The sequence below is a fragment of the Adiantum capillus-veneris genome, chromosome 7, assembly GCF_014529385.1.
Source record: "Adiantum capillus-veneris isolate H3 chromosome 7, ASM1452938v2, whole genome shotgun sequence".
Lineage (NCBI taxonomy): Eukaryota > Viridiplantae > Streptophyta > Polypodiopsida > Polypodiales > Pteridaceae > Adiantum > Adiantum capillus-veneris.
The window spans coordinates 138,817,656-138,831,482 of record NC_140937.1 but is presented as its reverse complement, the minus strand read 5'-3'; the positions used below and the strand labels follow the sequence as shown (position 1 = coordinate 138,831,482).

Here is a 13,827-nt window from a genome sequence, read left to right as displayed (position 1 = left end):
GCACCTTTTGAGATTCTCTATGGTAAGCCTTTGCTTCCACCGATCCTTGTCACTAAGGATAAGATTTTCGCAGCAGATGAGTTTGTCCGGAATTTGGACACGGCCTACGGGCAAGTTAAGAGAGCAATTTTGCGCTCTCAGGAAAAACATAAGAAAGTTGCGGACAAGCACAGAAGGAATCTGGACTTAACAGTCGGTCAATTAGTCTTACTCAAGTTTGAGAAGGCAAGACTAAAGAAACAAGCGACTCATAAAGGGAAAGTGGTAAAACTTTCCAATCGCTATTATGGGCCGTTTAAGATAATTGACCATGTAACAGACTTGGACACTCCAAGTCAAGAATCAATCGCGACAGCACCAAATAACCACTTCAAAACAATTCACAGATCACAATAGATTTGCACTGGCCCGGCAGAGTTTCGTGCCTAGAGATATTGGCCCCAAAGACTGGCGCCCCTTTCGGTATTTCTTTTTATATTAATCAATCATCAAAGTACAAGAGAGCGGTTAGGGTTTCACTCTCAGACTCTGCGTCCAGATGCTCTGAGAAGTGAGGCCCTCACCACTAATTTAAAGGTTACAAGGGATGCCCAAAACCTTCAAAGCAAAAGCAGATTCTCTCTCTCTCTCTCAATGAGAGTCAGTAAAAAGCAAGTTCTCTTTTTCTCTTTCTTTCTCCCAAATCAAAGCGAAAAGCTGAGATTTGCGTCGCTCAAAATTTCCAAAAAAATTTAAAATATATATATATATATATATTCCGCCTCTACGATTTTCAGAAATTAGGGTTTTTGGCAAAAATTATTTGCAGGAATTTTAGGGTTTCTGGCAAAAATTAGGGTTTCTGCTATCCGCCACGTCATCACTTTGTGACATACCCCCCTCTTGAAAGCATTGTAATCAACCGCGATTACGCCTACAAAACCGACAAAATCCATAAACCGTCTTAGCAGACACTGACTGTTAGTACCTACGTACTAGGAACACACATCTAGCACATGTACAAAATCGACAGTCACATCACACGACATCACAGGACATCACCAGACATCACAGGACATCACATGACATTCAACATTCATTCGGATCTTAGACCATGATTTATCGGCAATGTAGCTAGCAATCATGTCTAGGTCCAATCGGGACCTCATCGATGTCCGATTGACTAACCCCTATTGCAACCATGTCTATTCGAGATCAAGTAGACCAAAATGCTGCAGTCATTTCGTCTATCAATTCCTGCACTCACAAGAAGTCAAGAACAAATCAGTATCATAATCAGGAATTCCATTTCATAAAGTCATCCAGCAGAATACTGTCAGCTCTTAGTATCCCTGAAGCTCAAAGAGACATCAGTGACTTTAGTATCAAAATCGAGGCATCTGTTGACAAAGGAGCGGAGTAACTCCCCTCTTGTGCATCCCACTGAACCAGATCTTCGGCCAAGCTGAGTTTCTGGGTTCCGTTTGGAGTAGACTATGCTAAACCAAAACATCGAGGTAAAGTTTCACAATCTGAGGAGTATCTGCTAGGTCCTCCTCCTCCATCCACTTCGCATCAAATGCAGGAAAGTTCTTGAACTTAACCAAGAACCCGCCTTCGGACTTTACCTTTCTTCGTATCGTTATGTGCCAAAATTTGTTCAGGAACAAGGATCTCCTCGTTTTCTTCCACTTTGGGTTGCTCATCAGGCTCCCCATCATCAGGCACATCACCCTTAACAGGTTTCAAGAGACTCACATGCAATGCATTGTGAATCCTCCAAGTATCTGGCAGTTTCAATCGAAAGGAGACATCATTTATCTTTTCAGTAATCTGGAAAGGTCCGTAGTATCACATACTAAGCTTTGGAAAAAGCCTCTCCTTTCCCTTTTTCTTTCTTAGACGTGCCTTCTCACAAGTAAGAGCACCCAATCATCCTCCTTCAGTTTCAAGTCGCAATGATGGCGATCCGCTGCCTTTTTCTGTCGTTCTTGAGACTCCTGCAAAGTCTCGCGAACCTTGGCAAAAGCCGTATCCAAATCTCGCGAATATTCATCCGCTTCAAATATCTAATCTTTCGTGCTCAAGAAGGATGGAACCTTCGCAGCACTTTCAACAATCTCACATGGCGTCGTCCCTGTTGAAGAGTGTATCGTGTTACTATAGGCAAATTCCACCAAAGGTAAGTTCTTTTCCCATTGAGTCTTCTGATCCGAGATACAAGACTTCAATAAATCTAAAATCACTGAATTGGCAATCTCAAATTGCCCGTCAGTCTACAAGTGGAACGATGACGAGAACTGCAACTGCGTGCCAATGTTCTCCCAAATTGCCTTCCAAAACAAACTCATAAATCTAGGGTCTCCGTCAGAGACAATCATCTCAGACATGCCATGTAATCGGAAAATCATCGTGATCTTTCTCTGTTCTCAAGAGATCAAAAATGAAATCCATTGCAATACTTTCCCAGAGGTGGGTGGGTATGGGTAAAGGCTGTAACAATCCCTGTGCCTTATGCCTGTCAAACTTGACCTACTGGCATACCAAGCAACTGCGCACAAACTCTTCCATATCCTTTTTGAGTCTCGGCCCAAAGAAGTATCTCTCTACCCCCTTCATGGTGGTAGCAATGCCGCGGTGACCCGTAAAAGGTGGACAGTGGCATTCAGTCATAACCTTATCCCTCAACGGCTGTGTAACGCACAACATAGTCTTTTTCATCAAGTAGCCTTCCCGAAGGGAGTATCCAGCTATTGTCTCCCCATCCCGTATCCGTGTGAAAATATCTACAAAATCTGTACCTGTGGCATACTGATCGACCATATCCTCGAAGCTCCTATGATGTATCGCGGAAACAGCCAGAACCAACGGTTTCCGAGACAAAGCATCTTCCACCACATTCTTCTGTCCATGCCCATGGACAATCTGGAAGTGGAACTGTGACAAGATGTTCGCCCACCGCATCTGCTTTTCCGAAAGCTGCTTCTGTGACAAGAAGTAGCGCAAACTCTGATGGTCTGTAAAGACAGTAAAATCCGCTCCGAGTAGGTAATGCCGCCACTGAGCAAGAGCATGGATAACCGCCGAAAGCTCTTTCTCATAAATCTGTGCTGTCATCTCAGGCCTAGAGAAAAAACGGCTCTCGTAAGCTATGACATTGCCTTCTTGCATCAAGACCGCACCCAGACTACGACCACAAGCATCACAATATACTTCAAATGACTTCTCCAAGTCCGGCAAAGTCAAAATAGGTCCCGTAGTCAATTTCTCTTTCAATGTCCGAAAGGCAGTCACCTCTATGGGTCCCCACGAGAAAGGGACTCCTTTCTGTGTCAAGATATGCAAAGGGGAAGCAACCTCTGGAAACTTTTGTATGAATCGCCTGTAGTACGAACACAGTCCCGAGAAGCTTCTAACTTCATGGACATTCCTCAAATCGAGCCAATCACGGATAGTCTCTATCTTGGCCGGGTCCATTTGCACTCCTGCTGCTGACACAATGTGTCCCAAAAAGTGTATCTCTGGTAGGAAAAAATTCACTTTTCTTTGCATTAATCACTAGCGTGTGATCTCGTAATGCCTGAAAGACTTGAAGCAGATGATCTCTGTGTGCTGCCTCATTCTTGGAGAAAACAATGATGTCGTCAAAGAAAGTGCCAACAAATAGCCTGTACTCTCAAAAAATCCTGTCCATCATCTGGTTAAATGTCGCAGGAGCATTGGTTAAGCCAAAAGGCATCACCAAAAACTCAAATAACCCAAAAGTCGTCCGAAAAGCAATCTTGTAGACATCTCCTGGCGCTATCATGATCTGATGATATCCACTCTTCAAGTCAATCCTGTTGAAGCACGAGGATCTCTGCAACTTGTCGAGTATATCATCGATCCTAGGAATCAGAAATCTGTTCTTGATGGTGATTTCGTTGAGAGTGCTATAATCGATGCACATTCTCCAAGATCCATCTTTCTTCAAAACCAACAACACTGGAGAGCAATACGGTGAAGTACTAGGTTGGACAAGACCCTTTTCCAAGAGGTCTTTCACTGGGTTCATAATCTTTTCATTCTGTACTCGGCTCACACGGTAAGGTGGCCGATTCGGTGGCGTGCTTCTAGGTATCAAATCAATGGTTTGATCTTCAAACCATTGATCTTCAGGCCCTCTGAAAAGCAATCGGCATGAGTGTGGAGAAAAATCTTGGCGTTCTTTTGATCAAGTCAAAACATATTCAACCTTTATCCATCGTTCAGTTCTCTTCCAAAAGAATGAGTAAGAAACTGAAGTTCATCAAGTACAATCTCTAAGCCCTTCATTTATCAAAGTCGCTTTCTCGGCCCGGTAGTCAACCACGACGTAGTTCTTGTGGTACCAAGGGATCCCGAGTAGAACGTCACTCGCGTGCCCTGAACACCCCTGTCTTTGCAAACGAAGTTTGCCAATGCTCGGTGTAATGGCAACATCCCATCCGGGTACCAGTCGAACTACCTCCGCCTGTGGCGTCAGTCTGTCAGGCGTAGTTCCAAATCGAGCCGCCAATTCCAAGTGAAAAGAAGTTGGCCTTGGCTCCTTCAAAAGAGCTTCCTGATCATTCACTTTGCCCCAAAAAAAGCGGCAAAGTTTATACTTTCATTCATTTGATTCGGTGCAAGTCCCACGCCATGTGGTACCAGTTCTGCTTTTCTATATGCCTTTTCTGCCACATTCCTCAGCTGCTCTCAAACTCTTAGGCCTGTCGTCGTCTTTATCATTCTGTTCTTTCTGTGCCTTTTTTAGGGCACTTCGCAGAGATATGTCCATGTTCCCCGCATCCAAAGCACTTCCCCTCTCTGATGGAGCGAGCTCTCTCCTCAGGAGTAAGCTTGGGTTGTGCATCCTTTTTCTCTGGGTTGCTCTTTTTCTTTCTACTTTCATTCCCAGAAGTCTGTTCGGCTCGTTGTGTCATGGCCTTATCTGTGGGGTAGGTCAAACTGCCATAGTGAATGGCAAAGCCCCGCTTCGCATGACTCATCAACTCCTGAATAGAAGCTGACTTCTGTTCCAAGCAGTGATCTCGGATCTCTATAGGTAGACCCAAGGTAAACCGCTCAATCTGTTCTCTGAACGAGATCTTCTTGAATGAAGAGGCGGGTAGAAAAGAGCTCCAGAATCTTTCACAATAAGAATTCACTGTATCGCTCTTGGTCATCCGGAGATGGTTCCAAGCAGCTTGTATATCTCGCTCAAACTCTTGAGTCAACCAAGAAGAAATAAAAAGCCTCTTGAATTTCAGCCATGTAACTAGCACAGTCTTGCTTAATAGAAGCGTGGACCACCAAGTACGAGCATTCCCCTTAAAGTAAGAGGCAGCTCTCTGAATCTTGGAATGCTCTGAATAGCGTCCTTCCGCGAAAGCGATGTCAAACTGCTGAATAAAAGACAAAGCCTTCGAAGCATCTGAGTATCCTGAAAAGTATCAAACTTGATCGAGTGGCCACCTTCCTTAAACTCTCGGACTTTCTTGCTTTTTTTCTTCGAGAAAGTCATACTGGTTGGCTTTGTAAAAATTCTTCTTGTTCGCATAAAACTTTCCGTCATCGGAATCTGAGCTGTCTATAGACGAGTCCTCAGAAGAACTGTCAGTCTCTGGGCGAGATGTAGCCTTCTTCTTGCCCTTTCCGAAGCTTTGTTTCTTGCTTCGCTTTTTTACCTTTTCTGTCTTCTTCGCTCGAATCCGAGGAGCTAGAAGAACTGTCAGAAGAAGAAGAAGAAGAACTGGGTAGGTCTTCAAACTTAACGCGCTTCTTCAATTTCTTTGCCTTGTCAAATGTCGACCGACGACCCAAATATCCCGGGAAGTCAGTGCCTTTCTTCTGCTTTTTGCCGTGCTTTTTGGCTTTCTTTTGCGTGTCAAAAAACTAAGCAATCCGTGCATCAACCACGTTCTCCAGTTCCTTCTCTGTATATTTCTTGGAGGCAGAAGATTTCTTGAGAGCGGGTTTCGGGGGTGGTGTTGTGGTTCTCTGCCACTCCATCTGTACCTCTTCCAAAGAGGTCTGGTTCATATATTTTGCCATCTTCGGGTCCTTGGCAAAATTGAGCATCATCTTTGTTGCATCGCCGATCAACTGGCGATGCTCTATCTCTCGCCGCTCCGCCTAAGTAGGCCAAGGCGGGCCATACTCTCTGCCTGAATCTTCGTTGTGATCCCAGCCCGCATCTCCAGATGCAGAGGGAGTCGACTGATCATTGCCTGAAGCCATAGGTGCCGCGGGAAAAAAAAAATATCGGGGATCGGATTTCCCGTAGAAGAGAAATCGGTCGTGCTCTGATACCACTGTAACAGACTTGGACACTCCAAGTCAAGAATCAATCGCGACAGCACCAAATAACCACTTCAAAACAATTCACAGATCACAATATATTTGCACTGGCCCGACGGAGTTCCGTGCCTAGAGATATTGGCCCCAAAGACTGGCGCCCCTTTCGGTATTTCCTTTTATATTAATCAATCATCAAAGTACAAGAGAGCGGTTAGGGTTTCACTCTCAAACTCTGCGTCCAGATGCTCTGAGAAGTGAGGCCCTCACCACTAATTTAAAGGTTACAAGGGATGCCCAAAAGCAGAGCCCCAAAAGCTTCAAAGCAAAAGCAGATTCTCTCTCTCTCTCAATGAGAGTCAGTAAAAAGCAAGTTCTCTTTTTCTCTTTCTTTCTCCCAAATCAAAGCGAAAAGCTGAGATTTGCGTCGCTCAAAATTTTCCAAAAATAAAAAATAAAAAATTTAAAAAAATATATATATATTCCGCCTCCGCGATTTTCGGAAATTAGGGTTTTTGGCAGAAATTAGGGTTTGCAAGAATTTTAGGGTTTCTGCTATCCGCCACGTCATCACTTTGTGACAGACCAAGTGAACGATGTGACGTTCCGATTAGACTTACCATCTAATTGGAAGATCCACAATGCTTTCCATGTTAGTTTACTCCGGCCATATGTGGGACGACCTCCAAGTCAACCTATTGCTGAGGAACCTCCTGAGGTTGAGGAACCGGAAGAAATACTCCAACCGGAACAGATCATTCATCATCAGGAGCGGCCACTTAAATCGGGGAAGATTACACGGAAGTATTTGGTAAAGTTTAAGAATTATTCTACTCTAGATGCTCAGTGGATGACCGAGCAGGAATTAGCACCCTATCCCGAGATTCTGGAAGGATATGTACAAGCACTACAGTTGAGGACAATTGTTTAGAAGCCAGAGGGATGTTGCTAAATGGACTATTTTCTTATTTTCTTATTTTCTCGAATAATTTCTTTTTATTGAAATTAGGATATTTAAAGATGTGAACGAACCGTAAGGTTAGGAACTGTAGATCTACTGGAATTATTAAAAGCCATCAGGAACGGAAAACTCTGATACGTCATATGATGGGTGACATTAAGCATCGCGAAGGGGTTTTACCGTTAGTTCGGTGGGAGAGACCGGGAAACGAATATTCCTGATGCGTCACGTGATGGGTGACGGGAGCATCGGAAAGGAAATATCTCGTGGGTCTGGTAGGAAACCCGAACTAGCAAGAGGAATACGCGTAAAGACGCAAGCACATGAATAAAGATGGGTTTTGAGAAGCTTTTCTTAAAAAGCGGAATATTTTAACGAGTTTTCCGGGAAGAGCAGACGCTTTCCTGCGAGGAATTTATGTTTGCATTGCATTCGTGCATGTGGTTGCATCCACGGATGCCTGGGAAGTGTTGTGAAAGGCATTGTTTTTAACTTATAAGGTTTTATTGAGTTTTTGGGCAGGTTCAGACCAATTTTAAAATATGCCGGCCGCCCACTTAATATGTGGGCAACCACTTAGAAAATAAAGCAACAAAACCAGCCAGCGAATTCTCTCTCCCTATTTCGGGTAAAGCAGCGCCAAAAAAAAAACGGCCGCAATCTCTACACGAGCAACTATTCGTGCCGTGGCCAAGGAGCTATAAAAGCACCACATGCCCTCACTGAAAGAAGGTTACCAACGTCAGCAAGAGAAGACTCTACCGCAAGAGATCGCGAGACTACGAAGCACGGAAGTCGCTTTTCCCGTGCAAGAGCGACAAGTAACTATTGTGGATTCGCCATACGAATTGTTGTCGCGTGTTTGTGTGTGTTTGCAGGTACTTCATCGCGAAGGAGAAGCGAGAAGGCTTCGGCCTACGCTTGGAAATTCCGGGAACGGAATTCGAAAATTGTCTGTGGAGTCTTGACTCCGAGTACAGACGGAAAAAGGATTGAGAGCCCGTCTCTCGGATTTCCCTTACGGGAAGGAACGACCATTGAGTCAGAGATTTAGAACGGAGGGGTTTTCTCCGGTTCTTGTGCTTGTAAAAAGATTCTCCCTAATAAAGGATTCTCTTTAAGGGGGGGGACCAGCCCATCTTCTGGTCCCAAATATTGTGTCGAACTTCTCCCTCAACTTTGTTTAGTTGAAAGATTATTTATTTTCATCTTGTTGATTATTCGTGTGCGCTCCCGTTTGTGACACACCTGATGCTCTGATACCACTGTCACAAGACGGGCACCACGTGCAAATAGAAAAGAACAACTAAACTGAGAGAGAGAGAGAGAGACGACACGCGACACAGAGTGGCAGTATTCCACCCCAGAGAGTATTGGCCCCAAGCCTTGGCGCCCCTTTCGGTATTTCTTTTATATTGCATCAACACAGTACAAGCTGGTACTCCAAACTCTACACCTTCTCCAAGAAGCATGCCAAAGAATGAGCCCTTAGCACATATTTAAAGGCCCTTGGCCTATGAAAAGCAGTTAACATAAAAAGCCTTCAAACTCAAAAGCTTATGGTCCAAAAGCTTATGGTCCAAAAGCAATGTCCAAAAGCTGCCAACGTAAATCACGAAATTCCGTACAACTACCACGTCAACAATCAACGCAAGACGCAAAAAGCCATACAGCCTAGCACGTCAGCACTGTCAATGTAATTTTCGAAAATCTGCCACGTCATCAGTTCCACGCGTGTGAGGGCCCAGCTTTATTCTAATGTTTTATGTCACTTGGGGCCCCATCGGACGGGGACCTTGTAAGTTGGTAGCACTTCTTTGTTACTTGTTCTTCTTAGGGTTTAGGCCCCTAGACGGTCGGCCAGCATCTGCAAGTTGGCTCCATTCTTCAAGGCTTTGACATGTCAGCAGTTTGTGACACGTGTCTAGTGCATCGGTACTAATAGACTGTCTACTAAGACAGTTTGTCACAAACTGCTGACGTGTCAAAGCCCTGAAGAATGGAGCCAACTTACAGATGCCGGCCAAGAGGCCTAAACCCTAAGAAGAACAAGTAAAAGAAGAAGAAGTCCCACCAACTTATGGGGACCCGTCTGATGGGACCCAAGTGACATAAAGGATTCATATAAAGGAGAACCCATGTCAGAAGACGGGCACCACGTGCCAATAGAAAAGAACAAACTGAACAGACTTTTAACACTTCAATAACAACTAAACTAAGAGAGAGAGAGAGAGGACACGCGACACAAAGTGGCGGAATTCCACCCCAGAGAGTATTGGCCCCAAACCTTGGCGCCCCTTTCGGTATTTCTTAAAATTGCATCAACACAATACAAGCCGGTACTCCGGACTCTGCACCTTCTCCAAGGAGCATGCCAAAGAATGAGCCCTAATCTCATATTTAAAGGCCCTTGGCTTGAAAAGCAGTTATAGTAAAAAGCCTTTAAAACTCAAAAGCTTCTGGACCAAAAGCAATGCCAAAAAACTGCCAGCACAATTTACGAAAATCTGTATAACCTACCACGTCATCAACCAACGCAAAAAGCAGAAATCCGTACAATCTGCCATGTCATCATGTCAACGCAATTTTCGAAAATCTGCCACGTCATCAATTTTTGCATGTGTGTGGGTCCTGCTTTATCTTAATCCCTTTGTCACTGGGACCCCACCTAACAGAGACTCTATAAGTTGGTAGGACTTCTTCTTTTGTTACTTGTTCTTCTTGGGGTTTAGGCCCCTCAACCGACATCTGTAAGTTGGCTCCCTTCTTCAGGGCTTTGACACGTCAGCAATTTGTGACAACCCCCCACACACACACACACAAAGAAAGAGTTGAGCCAAAAAAAACTGATGACGTGGCGTTGTACAGACAGTTTCGGGATTTTGCGCTGACAATGCTAATGTGGCAGATTTCCACAAAACGTGCTAACAGTGATGACGTGGCGGTTGTACGGAATTCTGTAATTTATGTTGGTAGCTTTTTTCGTATTGCTTTTGGACCAGACGCTTTTGAGCTTGAAGGCTTTTCATGTAAACTGTTTTTCATAGGCCAAGGGCCTTTAAATATGTGCTAAGGACTCATTCTTTGGCATGCTTCCTAGAGAAGGTATAGAGTCTGGAGTACCGGATTGTACTGTGTTGATGCAATATAAAGAAATACTGAAAGGGGCGCCAAGGTTTGGGGCCAATACTCTCTGGGGTGGAATTCCTTCCGCCACTCCGTGTCGCGTGTCGTCTCTCTCTCTCAGTTAAGTTGTTATTGAAGTGCTAAAAGTCTGTGCAATCTGTTCTTTTCTATTGGCACGTGGTGCCCGTCTTGTGACAGTTTATGGCCTCTGTTTGTTTTGCAGGCGTAATCGAGGGCGATTATAATTCTTTCAAGAGGCGGGTATGTCACAACTTAATGACGTGGCATGACCCAAGACATTAAAGTTAAAAGTTGTTCACCTTATAAGTTGTTCCAACTTATGGACATTGGCCGAGGCGGGGCTTGGGGACATAAGGCAAATCAAAACAGCACACTACTCAGTAGTACGAACGTCGTAAATCGCTTGGTGCTGACGTGGCAAAGTGTAAGGATTTCCGTGATTTGCGTTGATAGTGCTGACGTGGCACTGCTGTACGGATTTCCGCAGACAACGTTGGCTGCTTATTGGGCCCTCTGCTTTTGAGTAGAAGCTTTTAGTTACTACTTTTGGCATCCCTTGTAAGAATAAAAGAAGCTCAAGGAGAGCATATGGACACAGAGTCCCAGAGCAAGCACCCGAGGGCTAATGTACTTGCTCAAAGGTTAATATAAAAGAAATACCAAAAGGGGCGCCAATCCTTGGGGCCAGTATCTCTTGGCACGAAACTACGCCGGGCCGTGCCGACTCTCTTTTGATTTTGTCAAGTGTTTTGAAGTGAATCTCTGTTGTGTCGCGACAAAATCTTGACTTGGGGTATCCAAGTTTGTTACAGTACATACAACACAATCGTCTACATTCCTTGCACTTCCCACTACCTAGATACCCATCTAGAGGCTAGGGACCCTCTATGAGGAAATGTGCATTTATCAAAGTTCTACCATCTTCTCATAATGTTTCCTCAGTCACAACGATTTCCAAAGGTGTAGAGGCTATCCATTGTAGAGAAAAGGAATACTTTCACTCATGCCATTGTTTGAAGAAAACCCTAACGATGTTTATTCACTAAATATAAAAGAACATAGTTCATTAACACTTGGAAAGAGTTCGGGCAATCTCTTGTTTACATGGCACTCTTTGGTGTGTGAAAATGCAACCTCACTTTCCCTCTACATGCACCATACTCCTCCATGTTTGCTCAACAAATACTATTATGTACTCAATTCCCTATCATTTTCTTGCATCAAAGCCATATAATAAGCTTAGCTTAAAATTGATTGACTGATTTGGCAGACTAGCATGTAAGCTAATGTATGTGGAAAAATAACTCTTATCAAGAGGACAGGGCTGCCCATAAGCATTGCCCAAACGCACATGCTCTTAAGCGTTCTTCCTTTTCACCCAATGCCACTTCCTTGCAAGTTCAAGTAAGCTTGTGTCAGGTCCTCTTCCAACGAAGATCCTAATTCAGATCATCTTTTGCCCTCCCCCACTGCTACATTGTCATCATGTGAAGTCAAGGATCAGGATTAAACAGACAACTAACAGATGTGGTAACTTAATGTCATACAAATCATATAAAACGCCAGTGTGCAAGTTTGTCCCTTCCAAGCGATTTAAAAAGGCCTCCATTTCATCTCACTTTTCCTATCTCAACCGGAATACCTCTGGCATTCCATTTTAAGGATGCTCTCGAGTTTCAGCGCGCTGCTTTTAATTATTGATGCTGAATGATAATCTTCAAGGCATCAGCAATTTGACTATAGCACTCTGCTTAAAACTATTTTTTGCTTAGCTTTTGCATTCTCAATAGGAGATCAAAACAAAACAAAAGAACTTAAAATAAACATCTCGCACACACATATTTCCCCTTGAACCACAAGCAAGGCAAAACGCAAATAGTTTTGGGCTAATAAAAATAAAAGAAGTTAAAATAGAGCGTAATTCCACACACCATGACCACCAGTTTCGCTCCACTCTGCTCCTGATAAAAGCTTGTCAGTCTGTTGGATCAGACTCCATTCAGCGACCTTAGAAATTTGACTTATCTTACCCTGTTCGACAGAGGAGGAGGCCGACGAGGCCCAGTTGGGAGGCGACTTATACATGTTAATGCGGTCTTTGCGTCCAGGTTTTGACACCTTAATTCTTTCGGCAAGCACTTGGAGATTCTTGATGGTCTCCTCTGATGAAGGAATCCAGAAAGAGGAATTTGGTAGAAAAGGCAGCCATGAGGGCACAGCCTTTCGAACCCTGTACTCCAAGAAAGCCTCTTCAAGCTGTTTGGCAGCTGCCGGCTCAATCTTGCGGCCCAGAAGTTCCTCCCAGAGACTTTGTGAGTGTGTGCTTCTGCGGCTGCAAATGGAAGGGACACCCCTTAGCACAAGGGTTTCCGCCCTCTTCGCCAGAAAGGTGCATGAAGCCGCCATCGTTTGTGGGCGCTTTTCTTCTCAACGAAGCTCTCCCCTCATATACACATGCAGAAATTGTCTTTCTGTACGCTTGTTGTGTGCGTTCGTCTTCGCGTTGCCTACTCCTGCTTCGAGATCGAGGCGCGTTTTGATGAATTTGCAAAATGTGGCATAAACAATATGTGCTTGAACTACATTGTAATAACTCTAGAGCACCACATAAGAGAAAGGGGTAACAGAACGTGGTAAGCTCACATGACCGAAAACAAGGCATTAAGGAGGACTTCAGAAAACAAGATGTGTAAGGGATGAAATGACATTCTTCGGAATGTGTTAGAAATATTAGATTGAAAAGTCTAGAAAATAATTGCATGATGAGGTTTAGACGTTTTGTCGGAGCATCAAGGTGTACTAGGGTAATTCGATTGTGGATATGCATTTTAACACCTAGAAGAGAAGACCAAAGTAGAGGACATGTAGATGGTCGACTCATTTGATTGACTAATGGCTTTGGTGAAAATCTTTGCATGTCCATCTAACAACATCCAAGAGCTTCTCTATCCAAACCCCCTTTGACATACCTACACTTCCCAAGAGACAGCATACTAGATTGGAGCCTTTATGATTGTATTGCACTTTGCATGTACATATTTTAATGTGTTCCCTAGCTATGTTTCCCTTCTCAAGTGTTGTCACAAGTGACAACACTTGTGACAACATGTATCCTAGTTCCCTAGCTATGTTTCCCTTCTCAAGTGTTGTCACAGGTGACAACATGTATCCTAGTGCCTTCTCTCCATCTTAGACTTGAGCGAGAGAGAGAGAGAGAGAGAGAGGGGGGGGGGGGGGGGGGGGGAGATTCCAAATGAAGTTGGTGGTTCTTACCTTGATAGTATGTCGTTCTCTATAGTCTACCCCCTCTTTTGAAAGAAGTTCCAAGGTACTTAGTCAGACTGAAACTTTAAGGATACACATTTTATTTCCTCCTATGTATGCCATGTTACTCTCCTTGCACACCCCATATAATTCTATGTCAATATCTAATTCTAGTATTT

General features: G+C 44.0%; 1 protein-coding gene across 2 annotated transcripts in view; it reads right to left on the bottom strand.

Annotated features, from left to right (window-relative positions):
• The window catches only part of LOC147454694 (uncharacterized), a 28,001-nt gene extending 15,034 nt beyond the window's left edge, over positions 1-12,967 (bottom strand). The window contains exon 1 of one of the 2 annotated variants that reach the window (XM_086516559.1): positions 12,415-12,967. In XM_086516559.1, coding sequence (XP_086372685.1) covers positions 12,415-12,790 — 376 coding nt within the window. In that variant the 5' untranslated portion in view covers positions 12,791-12,967. Of the gene's footprint in view, positions 1-12,315 lie in introns of both variants that reach the window. The other variant, XM_086516558.1, reaches the window with a different exon arrangement.
• Between the last annotated feature and the right edge of the window lie 860 nt (positions 12,968-13,827).